The sequence below is a fragment of the Ostrea edulis genome, chromosome 2 (assembly GCF_947568905.1).
Source record: "Ostrea edulis chromosome 2, xbOstEdul1.1, whole genome shotgun sequence".
NCBI lineage: Eukaryota > Metazoa > Mollusca > Bivalvia > Ostreida > Ostreidae > Ostrea > Ostrea edulis.
The window spans coordinates 80,290,340-80,304,321 of NC_079165.1; the positions used below are offsets into that span (position 1 = coordinate 80,290,340).

Genomic DNA, 13,982 nt, shown 5'->3' on the forward strand with positions numbered 1-13,982 from the left:
CATCTGTGTATGGTATGCATGTGTACATATTGTGGTATCATGTATTTATTTTTGTGTATACTATAAATAAGCTGTCTTAAACACTTAGGGTACAAGACTGCTAGTCTGATAGACTTGGCTCAGGCACCGTCCCTTGGTACCCTCTGTGCTTGTGACAACATTTTATAAAATTGTTTTACTTTACTTCCCATATAGCACACTTATTGTACAGTACATTTCCAATCAGTATTGTGATGAGAATCTCAATACCGATGTCAATGTAGAAACCCTTAACTGTATCATGTAGTTATAATGTTTAATTGTTAATTTGTATATGCCCAACACTATAAAAGAAAGATGCACATTCTTTAAAAAATTGTACAATTTTCTGCAAAAACAAGGTATAACAGAAGATGACAATATCATAATATGCGGGGATTTTAACTGTAAAACATAACTTTCATGACCAAAGTACGTCAAAGCTTAAAAAGATTGTTTGTTCTTTTGATTTGTATGATACTTGGCAATCAACACATCCAACTTTTAAAGGTCATACATGGTGTAATTCAGAGGATATCCCTAGTAGTAGAATCGATTATATATTTCTGAATAGAAACTTTACATTCGATTTAAACAATATAATCATACGAAAAATTCCAGGTACAAACTTTGGGAAAAGAATGTCTGACCATAGGTCATTAAAAATAACGTTTAAAATAGATGCAAATAAAAGGGGAAACGGATATTGGAAACTTAATAACTCCCATTTAAATGATTTAAACTATAAAAAAGAAATTCATAGAATTATCGATGAGATACATAATGAAGAATTAGACCCAGTAGATAAGTGGGAAACATTCAAAATAAAATCTCGGGATTTTTCTATTCAGTTTTCGAAAGAATCAAATCTAAATATAAAAAATCGCATTAAATCAATAGAAAAAGAAATAAATGATATAGAGGAGCTTGATTCTTATAGTATAGATATGAATAAAAAACGTAATCTAGAATCAGAACTAGATAAGTTATATGACAAAAAATGTAAAGGTGCCTCCGTGAGGTCACGATCAAAATGGATGCTGGAAGGCGAAAAATGTTCAAAATTCTTTCTAAATTTAGAGAAAAGTAGGCAGAAACAAAGTGGCATAAAAGAATTGAAAGTTAATGAAGATACTCGCATAGAAAACACCAACGATATTTTGGGTGCTATGTGTGATTTCTACAAAAGTCTAAACTCGTCTGATAATATATCAGATGAATGCATAGATAATTATCTATCGACTACTAATTTAGAAAATGTACTGAGTGAGAATGATGCAAACTATTGTGAGCAGTTCCCATCTCTTGAGGAATACACTGATGCTGTAACAAATCTAAAAACGAACAAATCTCCAGGACTTGATGGTCTTACAAACGAATTTTACCAATATTTTTGGAATGACATAAAAGACCTATTTTACGAAGCGCTAAAAGTAATATTCACAGAGAACTGCTGTTATCTCCCTCCTGTATAAAAAAGGATATGAAACGAACTTTAAAATTATAGGCCAATTAGTTTGACTAACACGGATTATAAAATAATTGCTTTTATTTTTGCGAGAAGACTTCAAAAGGTTGTAGGAAATATCATTAATGAATATCAATCAGTATACATTAAAGGAAGATATATTGGCGAAAATGCTAGAGTAATTTTAGATATATTCGAATATTGTGAAGAAACAGACGGAATATTGCTATTTTTAGATTTCGAAAAGGCGTTCGATTCAATAGAATGGAACTTCTTATTTAAAACTCTAGAGAAATATCATTTTAAACATAATTTTATAAAATGGATGAAAATTCTTTATAAACATCCGCTATTTCGATTAAAAAACAATGGATGGATCTCAAAAACATGTCCCATGTCGAGAGGCATAAGACAAGGGTGCCCTATTTCGGCAATTCTATATCTATTTGTCGCAGATATTCTATCCTTAAAGATAAAGAAAAATGATAAAATTTTAGGAATTCAACCCTCTGAATTTGGTAAAGAGTATAAACATGTTCATCATGCAGATGATCTGACACTATTTCTTAAAAGTGTAGAATCTTTAAAGGAGGCTTTAAAAACAATCAATGAATTTTCCAAACATGCAGGATCAAAGCTAAACGTGGATAAAACCGAATGTATATTGACAGGTCCACGTAGGTTACATCGTAACATAGAAAAACTTGAGGGAATAAAAGTAAATACATCATCTGTAAAATGCCTTGGAATATATATTGGTGTAGATAAAGAAGAATGTTACAAAAGAAACTGGATTGATAAAAGTGAAAAAATGCAAAAACTGTTTGAGTCATGGAAGAAGAGAAAACTTACAATTTTTGGTAAAACTGAAATAATTAATACTTTAGGCATAAGCAAATTCATTTATGTTGCATCTATACTACCTCTCCCTGTTGAAATTTTTATTAAACAGCTATGTAGAATTATTTTTAATTTTCTATGGGGGTCAAAAGATAGAATAAAAAGAAAAACATTGATTGGTAAAATAGAAGATGGTGGTATTGGAGTAATAGATATACTTACTAAATTCTACGCATTGAAAGCTGCCTGGATACCGCGATTTATAAAAAATGACGGTCATAACTTTATACGTTCACACCTTGATAAGCTATTAAGAGCTTATAATGTAAATCTAGAATATATATTGAAAATGAATTGTACTGATTTAAAGAACTTTGATATATTTACCAAACTTCCACAATTTTATAAAGAGGTGTTTACTTACTTTAATAAATGTAAAAAAAAAAAAAAAAAAAAAAAAAAAATCCTAATGTGCAAAATATGAACAATAACGAAATATTACAAGAACCAATTTGGAACAATAAGCATTTTTTGTTTAATGGCAAGACTATATATTTTAAAAATTGGATAAAAAATATTAAATATGTAAAAGATTTGTTCAATGATAGCGGTTTTAAGACCATTGATGAAATAAGCAAAGAAATTTGCAAAAAAGCAAATGTACTTTGTGAATATAAAATAGTCAAATCAGCTTTTAAATACATAAGAGAGAAAATCCATGGACACGAATCAAAATTTATAAACATAAAAGATAAAAGATATTTCAATTTTACTAATAAATATTGTACGGTTGAAAAACAAAAATGTAAATTTTTCTGTGAAATACTTTTGAGTAAATTGTTTATATCACCTAAGCACCATAATTTATATCACAAAGAATATAATGTCAGTAAAGAAATGTGGAAACACATTTATCAACAAAAAATCAAGTTAGCTTTAGATAGAAATATTGCTGAATTTAATTATAAACTGATGCATAATATGCTTTCCTGTAAAAAATACATGTTTAAATGGAAAAAGGAATCTTCTGACAAATGTTCTCTGTGTCTAGAAACAGAAGACATGAGACATCTTATATATGAGTGTAAAAATGTTTCATTGGTTTGGAATATGGTATCTTTGGCGTGCAAAGTCAATATTCAATGGAAAAGTATTGTTATTGGTTTTTATTTTGAATGTAATCAAAACACACGCCTGCTTAATAACTTTATTTCCTTCATTGCTTTGAAGATATACAAATATAAAATGTTTTGTAGACTAAGTAATCTTGAAGAAACTGAATATAGCATATCAAATCATGTCAAGAAGTGTACAGTTTTGTGGTGTAAAGTTATAAAGTATAGTAATTATGCATTGAAAACAAATGCTATTGAACATTTCATAAAACTATTGTAATTTGTATCTATATTTTTTCTGCAATGTAATGCATTGTACCTGTGCTATTGTACTACTGATGGTACTAATTGTATTAATATGAGTAATAAACTATGAAATCATAAAAATATATATATATATGTTGCTTTCATTGTACACAGTATACTTTGAACCGATGGACTGAAAATATACACACATTGAATAAAAGCGGAATTACTTCAATAATAATAATATTAAAAAAAAAAACCAAAAAAAAACCCAACAAAAAACAAAAAAAACAAACCTGTATCATGTAGTTATAATGTTTAATTGTTAATTTGTATATGCCCCCCTGAGGGCCTTTGATTGGTGAATAAATAGATATAATATAAATATTAGTCCTCGACCTCTTAAGATCATGATGACTAGCATATCAGTCTTAATCAATATTTTCAACGAACAAAACAAAATTGAATGTGCCAACAATCAGTGGCGGATGTAGAGAGGGTATGAGGGTTACAACCCCCATAGGTTGATATTATTTTTAAAAAGGGGGGGGGGTAATTTTAGCCAGTTTGGGATCTTCAACACCCACCCACCACCTTTCCTGGGCGGACAAGATCTATACATGTATTAGGCATATGTACAGTAGAGATCCAGAAATTGCTTATATTCAGGGTGGGTCTATCCAGAACAGACCTACGAACTGTAGAGATCCAGATCAGACCTATGTATACATGAAATATTGAGAGAGGGTCTATGTACACGAGGGATCCAGATCAGGCCTATGTACATGGTTTATCTAGAACAGGCATACGGACTGTAGAGATCCAGAGTATGCCTATATACATGTACAATGGAGATCCTATGTACTTGAGCGAACCATAGATCCAGATTCTACTGTCCACAGTGTTTTCTTTCGTCTATTGTTTCTTCTACAAATCAATACTTCTTTCTTTTTTTAAAATTAAGAATTGTGGTTATGTACATTGAACTTTCAACCTTGCCTTCAGGGTTCCGACGGGGCTTTGTGACTGACATCGGTACACCATAATATGACCGTTTAAAATGAGCATAAAAAGTCTTATTATTAGATTCTAGTCTTTGTCGTCACATAGCGTGTCTATAGAACAGCTGTTTGACATCCCGGTGTGTATGTTAGAATGTGTGTATATAGAACAGCTGTTTGACACCCTGGTGCGTATATAGAACAGCTGATTGACATTCCGGTGTGTATGTTAGAATGTGTGTATATGCAAGGTGAAGATAACGAACAGTGATCAATCTCATAACTTCTACAAGCAATACAAAATAGATAGTTGGACAAACACGGACCCCTGGACACACCAGAGGTGGGATCAGGTGCCTAGGAGGAGTAAGCATCCCCTGTTGACCGGTCACACCCGCCGTGAGCCCCATATCCTGATCAGGTAAACGGAGTTATCCGCAGTCAAAATCAGTGTGCCAAGAACGGCTTAACAATCGGCATGAAACACGTCAGACAGCATTTGACCCAATGCGAGGTTGTATTGACGAACTAGATCGTTATAACGACCATAGAATTTGCGAAATGCTGACTTCAATCGAGACTGTTGAAATCCCTGTACCATCAACTTGTTGTCAGTAGCTTACCTCGATTTAAAAACTGACTATACCCAGAACAAGCTCTTGCATATCGAATCAGTTGAGATATATAAACACCATATGCAGGTGATAATGGAATATTGCTACATAAATGTGGGAAGTTGACGATGGAGAAGCTGAAATCATCCCGTTTGTCATACAGTTGAGTTGTTAGTTTGCCGTTCATGTCTACTTTCAATAAAATATCTAAGTATGAAGCAGAAGTGGACGACTCTGTGGTGTCCTTTATTTCGAGCTCACAGGGTTATATCAAATCGACATATGAATGAAAGCTATCATTGTTAATAGACAAAACGTCATCGATATATCTAAAAGTCGAATTGAAGGTCACAGCGAGAGATTTTTTCTTCTCACGTAGAAGTTTTTGAATAAATTCTGCTTCATATGAATATAAAAACAGGTCAGCTAACAAAGGAGCACAATTCGTGCCCATGGGAATTCCAACAGACTGTTGGAAGACCTGATCACCAAAGACCACGAAGATACTGTCAATGAGGAACTCTAGCATATTTTTTATTTCAACTTCAGAGTACTTGTGCGTGGAATCAGAGTGGTGTTTAACAAAGTAAGTTTTTGAATAACTGATCACTAGATATGAATATTTCCGTTTTTGTTGAAGAAGCAACTGTCCATGATGTCAGAAAGTCTAGTCTTTAATTTATCGTGAGGAATGGTCGTGTATAGTGTTGAAAAGTCATAGGTTTTAATGCTATTGATTTGGGAAAAATTCTGTGATTTCAAGTTTACTAAAAGTTCTTTAGAATTTTTTAGAATCCACATTTGATTAACACCACTTCTGGCATATATAGTCGCACAGTAAGTTTGAAGTTTCTCCTTCACAGCTGTTAACATTTTCGTGAGGAGCAAAGATAGGGGCTTGGTAGAGCACTTACTGGATCCAGCAATGTATCTTTGTTTGTAAGGGTTTTTATGTAGTTTAGGAATCCAGTATAGGTACGGTAACTCATATTCATTCGACCCATTGACTGGAATATTAAATGTGTCTAAAACTGAAGCATGGTTTTGAAGAATTTCGTCTTTTGAAAGGGCAGTTGGAGTATAAGTATGATTACCAAAAGTGGAATTAATGCCAAGTTCGTTTAAAATACAGTTGTAATAATGAGCCTTACAAACAAAGACAATGTTGTTACTAGCTTTGTCAGCTGGAACCAAAACATATTCCTCATGTAACCTATCTAATTCTTTTATCACTTCTGGTTTACTAAACACAGAAGGATAGATGGTACGTACTTTTGTTTTCATGTGTCTTATGCGGAATTTTAATATCCCTCTTATGCTTTTAACCCATTCTGACAATGTATCAAGTTCTTCTTTTTCATATTTAGCCCATCGTCTGGCATAATCTTCGACAGAACTCATAATAGAGATGAAGTTCTGTCGCCAATTAAAAGACCGAGGTTCTCTGTATTTAGGACCTTTAAGAATAAGTGATTTGAGGTCCTCATTTTCAACTATATCAACATCACCAGTAATGACATGTCCAGCTGGACTGTAGTTGAAAGAAGATGAAGAACAAGAACATGTTGGTGGATTACGTATAAGATGGTCTATATCTAAGCACTGCAAAGTTTGTTTATAATTAAAAAGTTTGGATGCAATAGTAGAAGTATAGCTGTAGGAAATACAGGGTGTAGGCTTGAACTTGAAATAAGTTGGAATACACGACTGAACCCTTTTATGACGAAGAATGTTGCTTATGTTGACGGCATCTATTCCTTTGTTTGTAAATTTGAGCTTAAGGAACTGACGGCATGATTTGGAAGGAATATCATCCATGGTCCGTGCTGGTTTATAGAGCCTGTGGTAGGCAACACATCCCGGTATGTATATAGAACAGCTGTTTGACATTCTGGTATGTATATAGAACAGCTGATTGACATTCCGGTGTGTATGTTAGAATGTGTGTTTATAGAACAGGTGTTTGACACCCCGGTGTGTATATAGAACAGCTGTTTGACATCCCGGTATGTATATAGAACAGCTGTTTGACATTCCGATGTGTATGTTAGAATGTGTGTCTATAGAACAGCTTTTTTGACATTCTGCTGTGTATGTTAGAATGTGTTTGTATAGAACAGCTGTTTGACATTCCGGTGTGTATGTTAGAATGTGTATCTATAGAACAGCTGTTTGACACCCCGGTGTGTATATGTTAAAATTGCAAAAGAAATATGATGGGTATCATTACTTTATTTCAAGTTATATATGCACATGATATCTCCTCCAAGACTTGCTCATTCCATTACCTCAACTGACTTGCTCAATTCTACAAAACAAAATGAATGTTAAAACGCGATTTAATCCTAAAAAGCTAAATGTTTCCCAAATAAATACCAGGCAATATCAAATTCATTTAGTCTGGCTGAGATTCACATTGTGAAAATAACAACTGTGAAAATATCTTTTTAAATTTCAGTATTTCACGGTTCAAAATGTAAAAAAAACCCAAAAAACCGGTATTCTAGTACCTGTAAATAATGTAGACAAATTTTACAGATTCCTAACAGCGCCTGTTTATGTTGTGCTTAAGGCTCTTCTGGATGCCTCTAATTGCAATGGAATCTCATCTAAATTATATCCTCTTTTTTTTTTTTTTACAATCGATCATTTCAAATACTGTTAGAAAATCTCAAGAGAATCCTTTCTGTACATTGCACGCTTGTGAAAAAGAAATTAACACATTTATGACAAACACTTCCCAGTCTCTAGTTTAAGGAGTTAATGGTAATCATTTAAGAAAATTGGTACATAGCATTTCATCTCAAAGCATTTTCGTTCAGGGGAATACCTAGGAAGAAATCATACGATAAATCGAACTACAAGTCTCATTTCTATTTTAAAGTATATTTTATAAGAATAAAGTTGATTAAAACCAAACAAGCAAAGTCGGTGAATTTATGTTCGTTCCCTGCTTCAAGTTATTCAAGAAATAAATTCCATGAAATGCATGACGATATAAACTGCATCGCTTTACACCGACATTCTTGATGAAGCACTAACATTTCATTTTTAAAAAGCAAAATTTCATTATCACTTGTATATAGTATCCATGTCTCTCAACTGATTCGATACGCACGAGCATGTTCTGTGTATGATCATTTAAAAAAAATCGAAGCAAGCTACTGACAAATAAGTTGATGTTACAGGGATTTCAACAGTATCGTTTGAAGTCGGTATTTCACAAATTCTATTGTCGTTATAATGATCTTATTTGCAAATACAACCTGTCATTAACTCGCATGTTGTCCAGCGTGTTTTATACCACTTGTTAGGCCGATACTGATTTTGAATACGGATTACTCCGTTTACCTGTTTAAGATAGAGGGCTTACGGCGGGTGTGGTTGATCAACAGGGGATGTTTACTTCTCTTTGGAACCTAATTCCACCTCTGGTATGCTCAGGAGTATATGTTTGCTCTACTGTTAATCTTGTATTTTTGATGGGATTTATGAGATGGACCACTCTTCGTTGTCTTCACGTTTCATGAGGTTATGAACTACATGACGCTTTACACTGGCAGACTTCATGAAGCGCGCTAACGTAAACACTGGCAGACTTCATGAAGCGCGCTAACGTAAACACTGGCAGACTTCATGAAGCTCGCTAACGTAAACACTGGCAGACTTCATGAAGCTCGTTAACGTAAACACTGGCAGACTTCATGAAGCGCGCTAACGTAAACACTGGCAGACTTCATGAAGCGCGCTAACGTAAACACTGGCAGACTTCATGAAGCTCGCTAACGTAAACACTGGCAGACTTCATGAAGCTCGTTAACGTAAACACTGGCAGACTTCATGAAGCGCGCTAACGTAAACACTGGCAGACTTCATGAAGCGCGCTAACGTAAACACTGGCAGACTTCATGAAGCTCGCTAACGTAAACACTGGCAGACTTCATGAAGCTCGTTAACGTAAACACTGGCAGACTTCATGAAGCTCGTTAACGTAAACACTGGCAGACTTCATGAAGCTCGCTAACGTAATCACTGGCAGACTTCATGAAGCGCGCTAACGTAAACACTGGCAGACTTCATGAAGCTCGTTAACGTAAACACTGGCAGACTTCATGAAGCGCGCTAACGTAAACACTGGCAGACTTCATGAAGCTCGCTAACGTAAAGCGGCGTAGTTCATATCATCACGTATTTTCAAAATGAAATCATTTCTTATAGTTACACTCTTTTTTTTATTTCTGTCCGAATAGACGTATTATATTTATCAAGATTCATACGTGCATTGTTTACAACTGTCGTCAATTCGTGAGAGAATGGCTATCATTACAACTTGTAAAGATATCAGAGCAAAAACATTGCAAACATAGTTACATGAATTTTGATTACAGTGTATTTTGAAGTATTCGCCAATACGCTCACGCTGCACACTTGACTATTTCAAAAGAAGACACTATGTTAGCTGGGGAAAACATGCACATTCAACTCAGAAAATTACCTGTAATGTCGAACATACAATGGCCACAATTAAACAAGCACGGTTCAGGCATACGTTGTAAATTCAAATCACGTCTTCGGAGACGTCCGACAGGTGCTTCTACCAGCCAACGTGTGTCGTAGTCTTTGCAGAATTCAGCTATTTTCTTACCAGCTTGAACTTCGACATCTTCGACGGGCACACTGTCCTTTCGGGCTATGTAAGAAAGTAGTTTTGTTTCATGCACCTTGCCCTAAAAGCGAAAAACAATTTCGTTACTATCACCATCGTAATGCGATCTACATGTATGTTTGTCACCTTGAATTTTATTGGTCAGGAAACTTTAAAACGTTACTGGGTAGCCATTTAGATTATACCATATTTGTTTCATCAGAGTGTATTTAAAGCTCGCTGTCAAACTGCATTCCGGACACGTTATTACTAGAATAGGAACCCCTATAACATGAGAGATTTCAGGCCAATCAAGGGAGCCCTCTAGAGGTGTGTACATAACCAGAGGCGTGTACTTAACCAGAGGCGTGTACTTAACCAGAGGCATGTACTTAACCAGAAGCGTGTACCTAACCAGAGGCGTGTACCTAACCAGAGGCGTGTACTTAACCACAGGCGTGTACTTAACCACAGGCGTGTACATAACCAGAGGCGTGTACTTAACCACAGGCGTGTACATAACCAGAGGCGTGTACTTAACCAGAAGCGTGTACATAACCAGAGGCGTGTACTTAACCAGAGGCGAGTACCTAACCAGAGGCATGTACTTAACCAGAAGCGTGTACCTAACCAGAGGCGTGTACCTAACCAGAGGCCTGTACCTAACCAGAGGCCTGTACCTAACCAGAGGCGTGTACTTAACCACAGGCGTGTACATAACCAGAGGCGTGTACTTAACCACAGGCGTGTACCTAACCAGAGGCGTGTACTTAACCACAGGCGTGTACATAACTAGAGGCATGTACTTAACCAGAAGCGTGTACCTAACCAGAGGCGTGTACCTAACCAGAGGCGTGTACTTAACCATAGGCGTGTACATAACCAGAGGCATGTAGTTAACCAGAGGCGTGTACATAACCAGAGGCGTGTACTTAACCAGAGGCGTGTACCTAACCAGAGGCATGTACTTAACCAGAAGCGTGTACCTAACCAGAGGCGTGTACCTAACCAGAGGCGTGTACCTAACCAGAGGCGTGTACTTAACCACAGGCGTGTACTTAACCACAGGCGTGTACATAACCAGAGGCGTGTACTTAACCACAGGCGTGTACTTAACCAGAGGCGTGTACTTAACCAGAAGCGTGTACATAACCAGAGGCGTGTACTTAACCAGAGGCGTGTACCTAACCAGAGGCATGTACTTAACCAGAAGCGTGTACCTAACCAGAGGCGTGTACCTAACCAGAGGCCTGTACCTAACCAGAGGCGTGTACTTAACCACAGGCGTGTACATAACCAGAGGCGTGTACTTAACCACAGGCGTGTACATAACTAGAGGCGTGTACTTAACCACAGGCGTGTACATAACCAGAGGCGTGTACTTAACCACAGGCGTGTACATAACTAGAGGCGTGTACTTAACCACAGGCGTGTACATAACTAGAGGCGTGTACTTAACCACAGGCGTGTACATAACTAGAGGCGTGTACTTAACCACAGGCGTGTACATAACTAGAGGCGTGTACATAAACATAGGCGTGTACTTAACCAGAAGCCTGTACATAACCATAGGCGTGTACATAACCATAGGCGTGTACATAACCAGAGGCGTGTACCTAACCAGACACATTGCATGTACTGCTTGTTCGCTGGTGTTACAAGTGTGACGGCCAGACGGGTCACCGGTGGCTAGATAGCTCAGTTGGTAGAGCACCCGACTAGAGATTCAGGAGGCCCGGGTTCGAATCCGGCCAGTTTAGTCCATTACATTTTCTCCCTTCCTGTTACATTTGGTGTTGTAGGCCAACCTCTGAAACTGACAGGTGAAAATATCTGCCAGGGGATAAAGATCCGAGTTGTTATCTTCAAGGCGTGAAAAACATTATGAAGGAAGGAATCATTCAATGTGGTGGTCAGACGGGATCGACGATGGCCAAATACCTCAATCGGTAGAGCACCCGACTGGAGATTCAGGGGGCCCGGGTTCGAATCCCGGTCTGGTCCGTCGCATTTTCTCCATTCCTGAGTAGAAAACTACTCACTGTGCATCCTCACCTGGCTGTGGAATACAGGTAAACTCCCCTTGAGAGCACACATTATCAAACCCAGTCAATACAAAATGATAAATGCTGATGATCTTGGTTAAAGGATAAAAGATACGGAAGGGTTATAGTAAATTAAATAGGGACCACAAACAGTTTTCATTTCTCGTGTGAAACATGTTCTAAGTATGTTGTTAATCTTCTCTCTCGCCACTCGATTGGGTCCCTCGCTTCGCTCGGCACCAGATCTCTTGGTATTCAAAAAAGGTTTATCAACATATACATGAAAAATATGTTTTAGAAATTTTAAGTGTAAGGAACACACCGACTGCTCATTATCGCACGTAAATTAACTTACGTTTTCAAACAAACGCTCTATGTCAGACAGGGTTTCCTCTGTGGTCACGAGGTAGCATTTCCCAGACTTCACTTGCTTCAGGGCCAGTATATGCTGAATAATAAAAGTGAAAACGTTATAATAACAATCTATGTGATAACGAATTCAGAACTATTGAGTAACACAGACGCACTCTCTCTAGGTCATGGAAGTTTGACGATTGACAGATGGATTTATTGCCATCTTGCTCCCCATTCACGTTCAGAATGGCTACTTTGTTGTCCTTGTCGTACAGTACATCCTCCGAGACTGGCACCCCGTTTGACAACACTTTTATCCGATGGAACTGCAACATACGATATTTAAAATCACTTCATCATATAATACATCAAGCATCAGTTAACTTTCTAGATGTCAGAACCGTGCATAACAAGCATATCTAGACTCTCTATGAGTTGCATAATTATTATGTGATCTAAAATATGATTTACAGTTTATTCGATTACAGTGAAACCTGTCTAATCTGACATATAATGGGAGACAATTTTTAGGGGGTCGGGAAACACAGTATTTCGGATTAAATAGTGTAAAAACATGCATTGAATATATGAAATTGGGAATGAAAATAAGAGTCGAAACGTCCAGTTATAGAGATTACACAGGTGTCGGATTAGACAGTTTTCACTGTATATACAATCAGTGACTCTTGGTGATACGTAAGGTCACGATTAGAACAATGCTATAATGACATACAAAATCCCACCGGTAAATAGATACAACCTGCACTTCGCGTCCAGAATTGATATTTTTGGTGAATATGATGTTTTAGATACCTGGGAAGTACAATATTCACCGAGCCGACCCAACCCTTCGGTGAATTTTGTACTTCTCAGGTAGATAAATATCGTATTGACCTAGAGATGGCAATGATTGTTTTATTGTATGATAGACTTATCTTAAACATCGCAGATGGTTACTATAGGCCTTACGAAACAATATAGAGTGCAATACCTAGTCAAAAATGATACGAAACGCGAGTTTTCATTGGATGACCAAAAATGACAACCAATTGAGTTAATTTGGGAATTCCCAATTCATTTTTGGACCGATGTTGGAAAAATCATATGTTATATTAACCTCTAAGGCAGGAAGAGGTATATATATAGCTCTATTTTTCTACTTCATTATAATTTACTCACAATTGGACAAATCATGACGGTTCCCAAATTAAGAAGGTTGGATTTACTAGCCATCGGATCGGAACCCTTAGCGAGCAAAGATGGATGACTCTAAACACAGATGTTTTGATATAACCCCATGAACTTACTCTAATTCATAATAAAGTTAATAAAAAGAATTTTACATACTTCCATATCGGCACTGGTATAACCAGACAGAACAGCCAAACACGAACTGATGAGGATTGCACACATTCCTGTCATGACTATTATGTAGAATGTCAGTGAACTTTAGTATGCTCACAAGGGTTTATATAGGCATTCATTGGGTGTTTATCGACTTAAATCACCTGTTGCCCTTTGTTGCAAGTCAAGTATTACTGTGTTATAATGTGATTTGACAGAAACGATGATATGATTTTTATAAAAGTATGCTCGAGTGTAGTTTCGTGATGCTACATGCGGTGAGATTTTGTGC

The 13,982-nt window shown here is 36.5% G+C and overlaps 1 protein-coding gene across 1 annotated transcript; it reads right to left on the minus strand.

Moving 5' to 3' along the window:
• Positions 1 to 7,516: 7,516 nt before the first annotated feature.
• Positions 7,517 to 13,785, minus strand: LOC125680819 (uncharacterized). The gene is made up of 5 exons (XM_048920588.1): positions 13,694 to 13,785; positions 12,520 to 12,672; positions 12,348 to 12,440; positions 9,798 to 10,029; positions 7,517 to 7,610 (listed from the first exon to the last, which is right to left on the minus strand). Exons 1-5 carry the CDS (start codon positions 13,766 to 13,768, stop codon positions 7,579 to 7,581), a joined length of 585 nt encoding a protein of 194 aa, XP_048776545.1. The 5' UTR covers positions 13,769 to 13,785; the 3' UTR covers positions 7,517 to 7,578.
• Positions 13,786 to 13,982: the final 197 nt, after the last annotated feature.

Coding starts and splice junctions, on each gene's coding strand:
- LOC125680819 (XM_048920588.1), bottom strand. CDS start 13,768: ATGACAGGAATGTGTGCAATCCTCATCAGTTCGTGTTTGGCTGTTCTG. Junction 10,030..12,347: donor TAGAGCGTTTGTTTGAAAAC/GTAAGTTAATTT, acceptor TTTCGCTTTTAG/GGCAAGGTGCATGAAACAAA. Junction 7,611..9,797: donor TTGTATGTTCGACATTACAG/GTAATTTTCTGA, acceptor TTTGTTTTGTAG/AATTGAGCAAGTCAGTTGAG.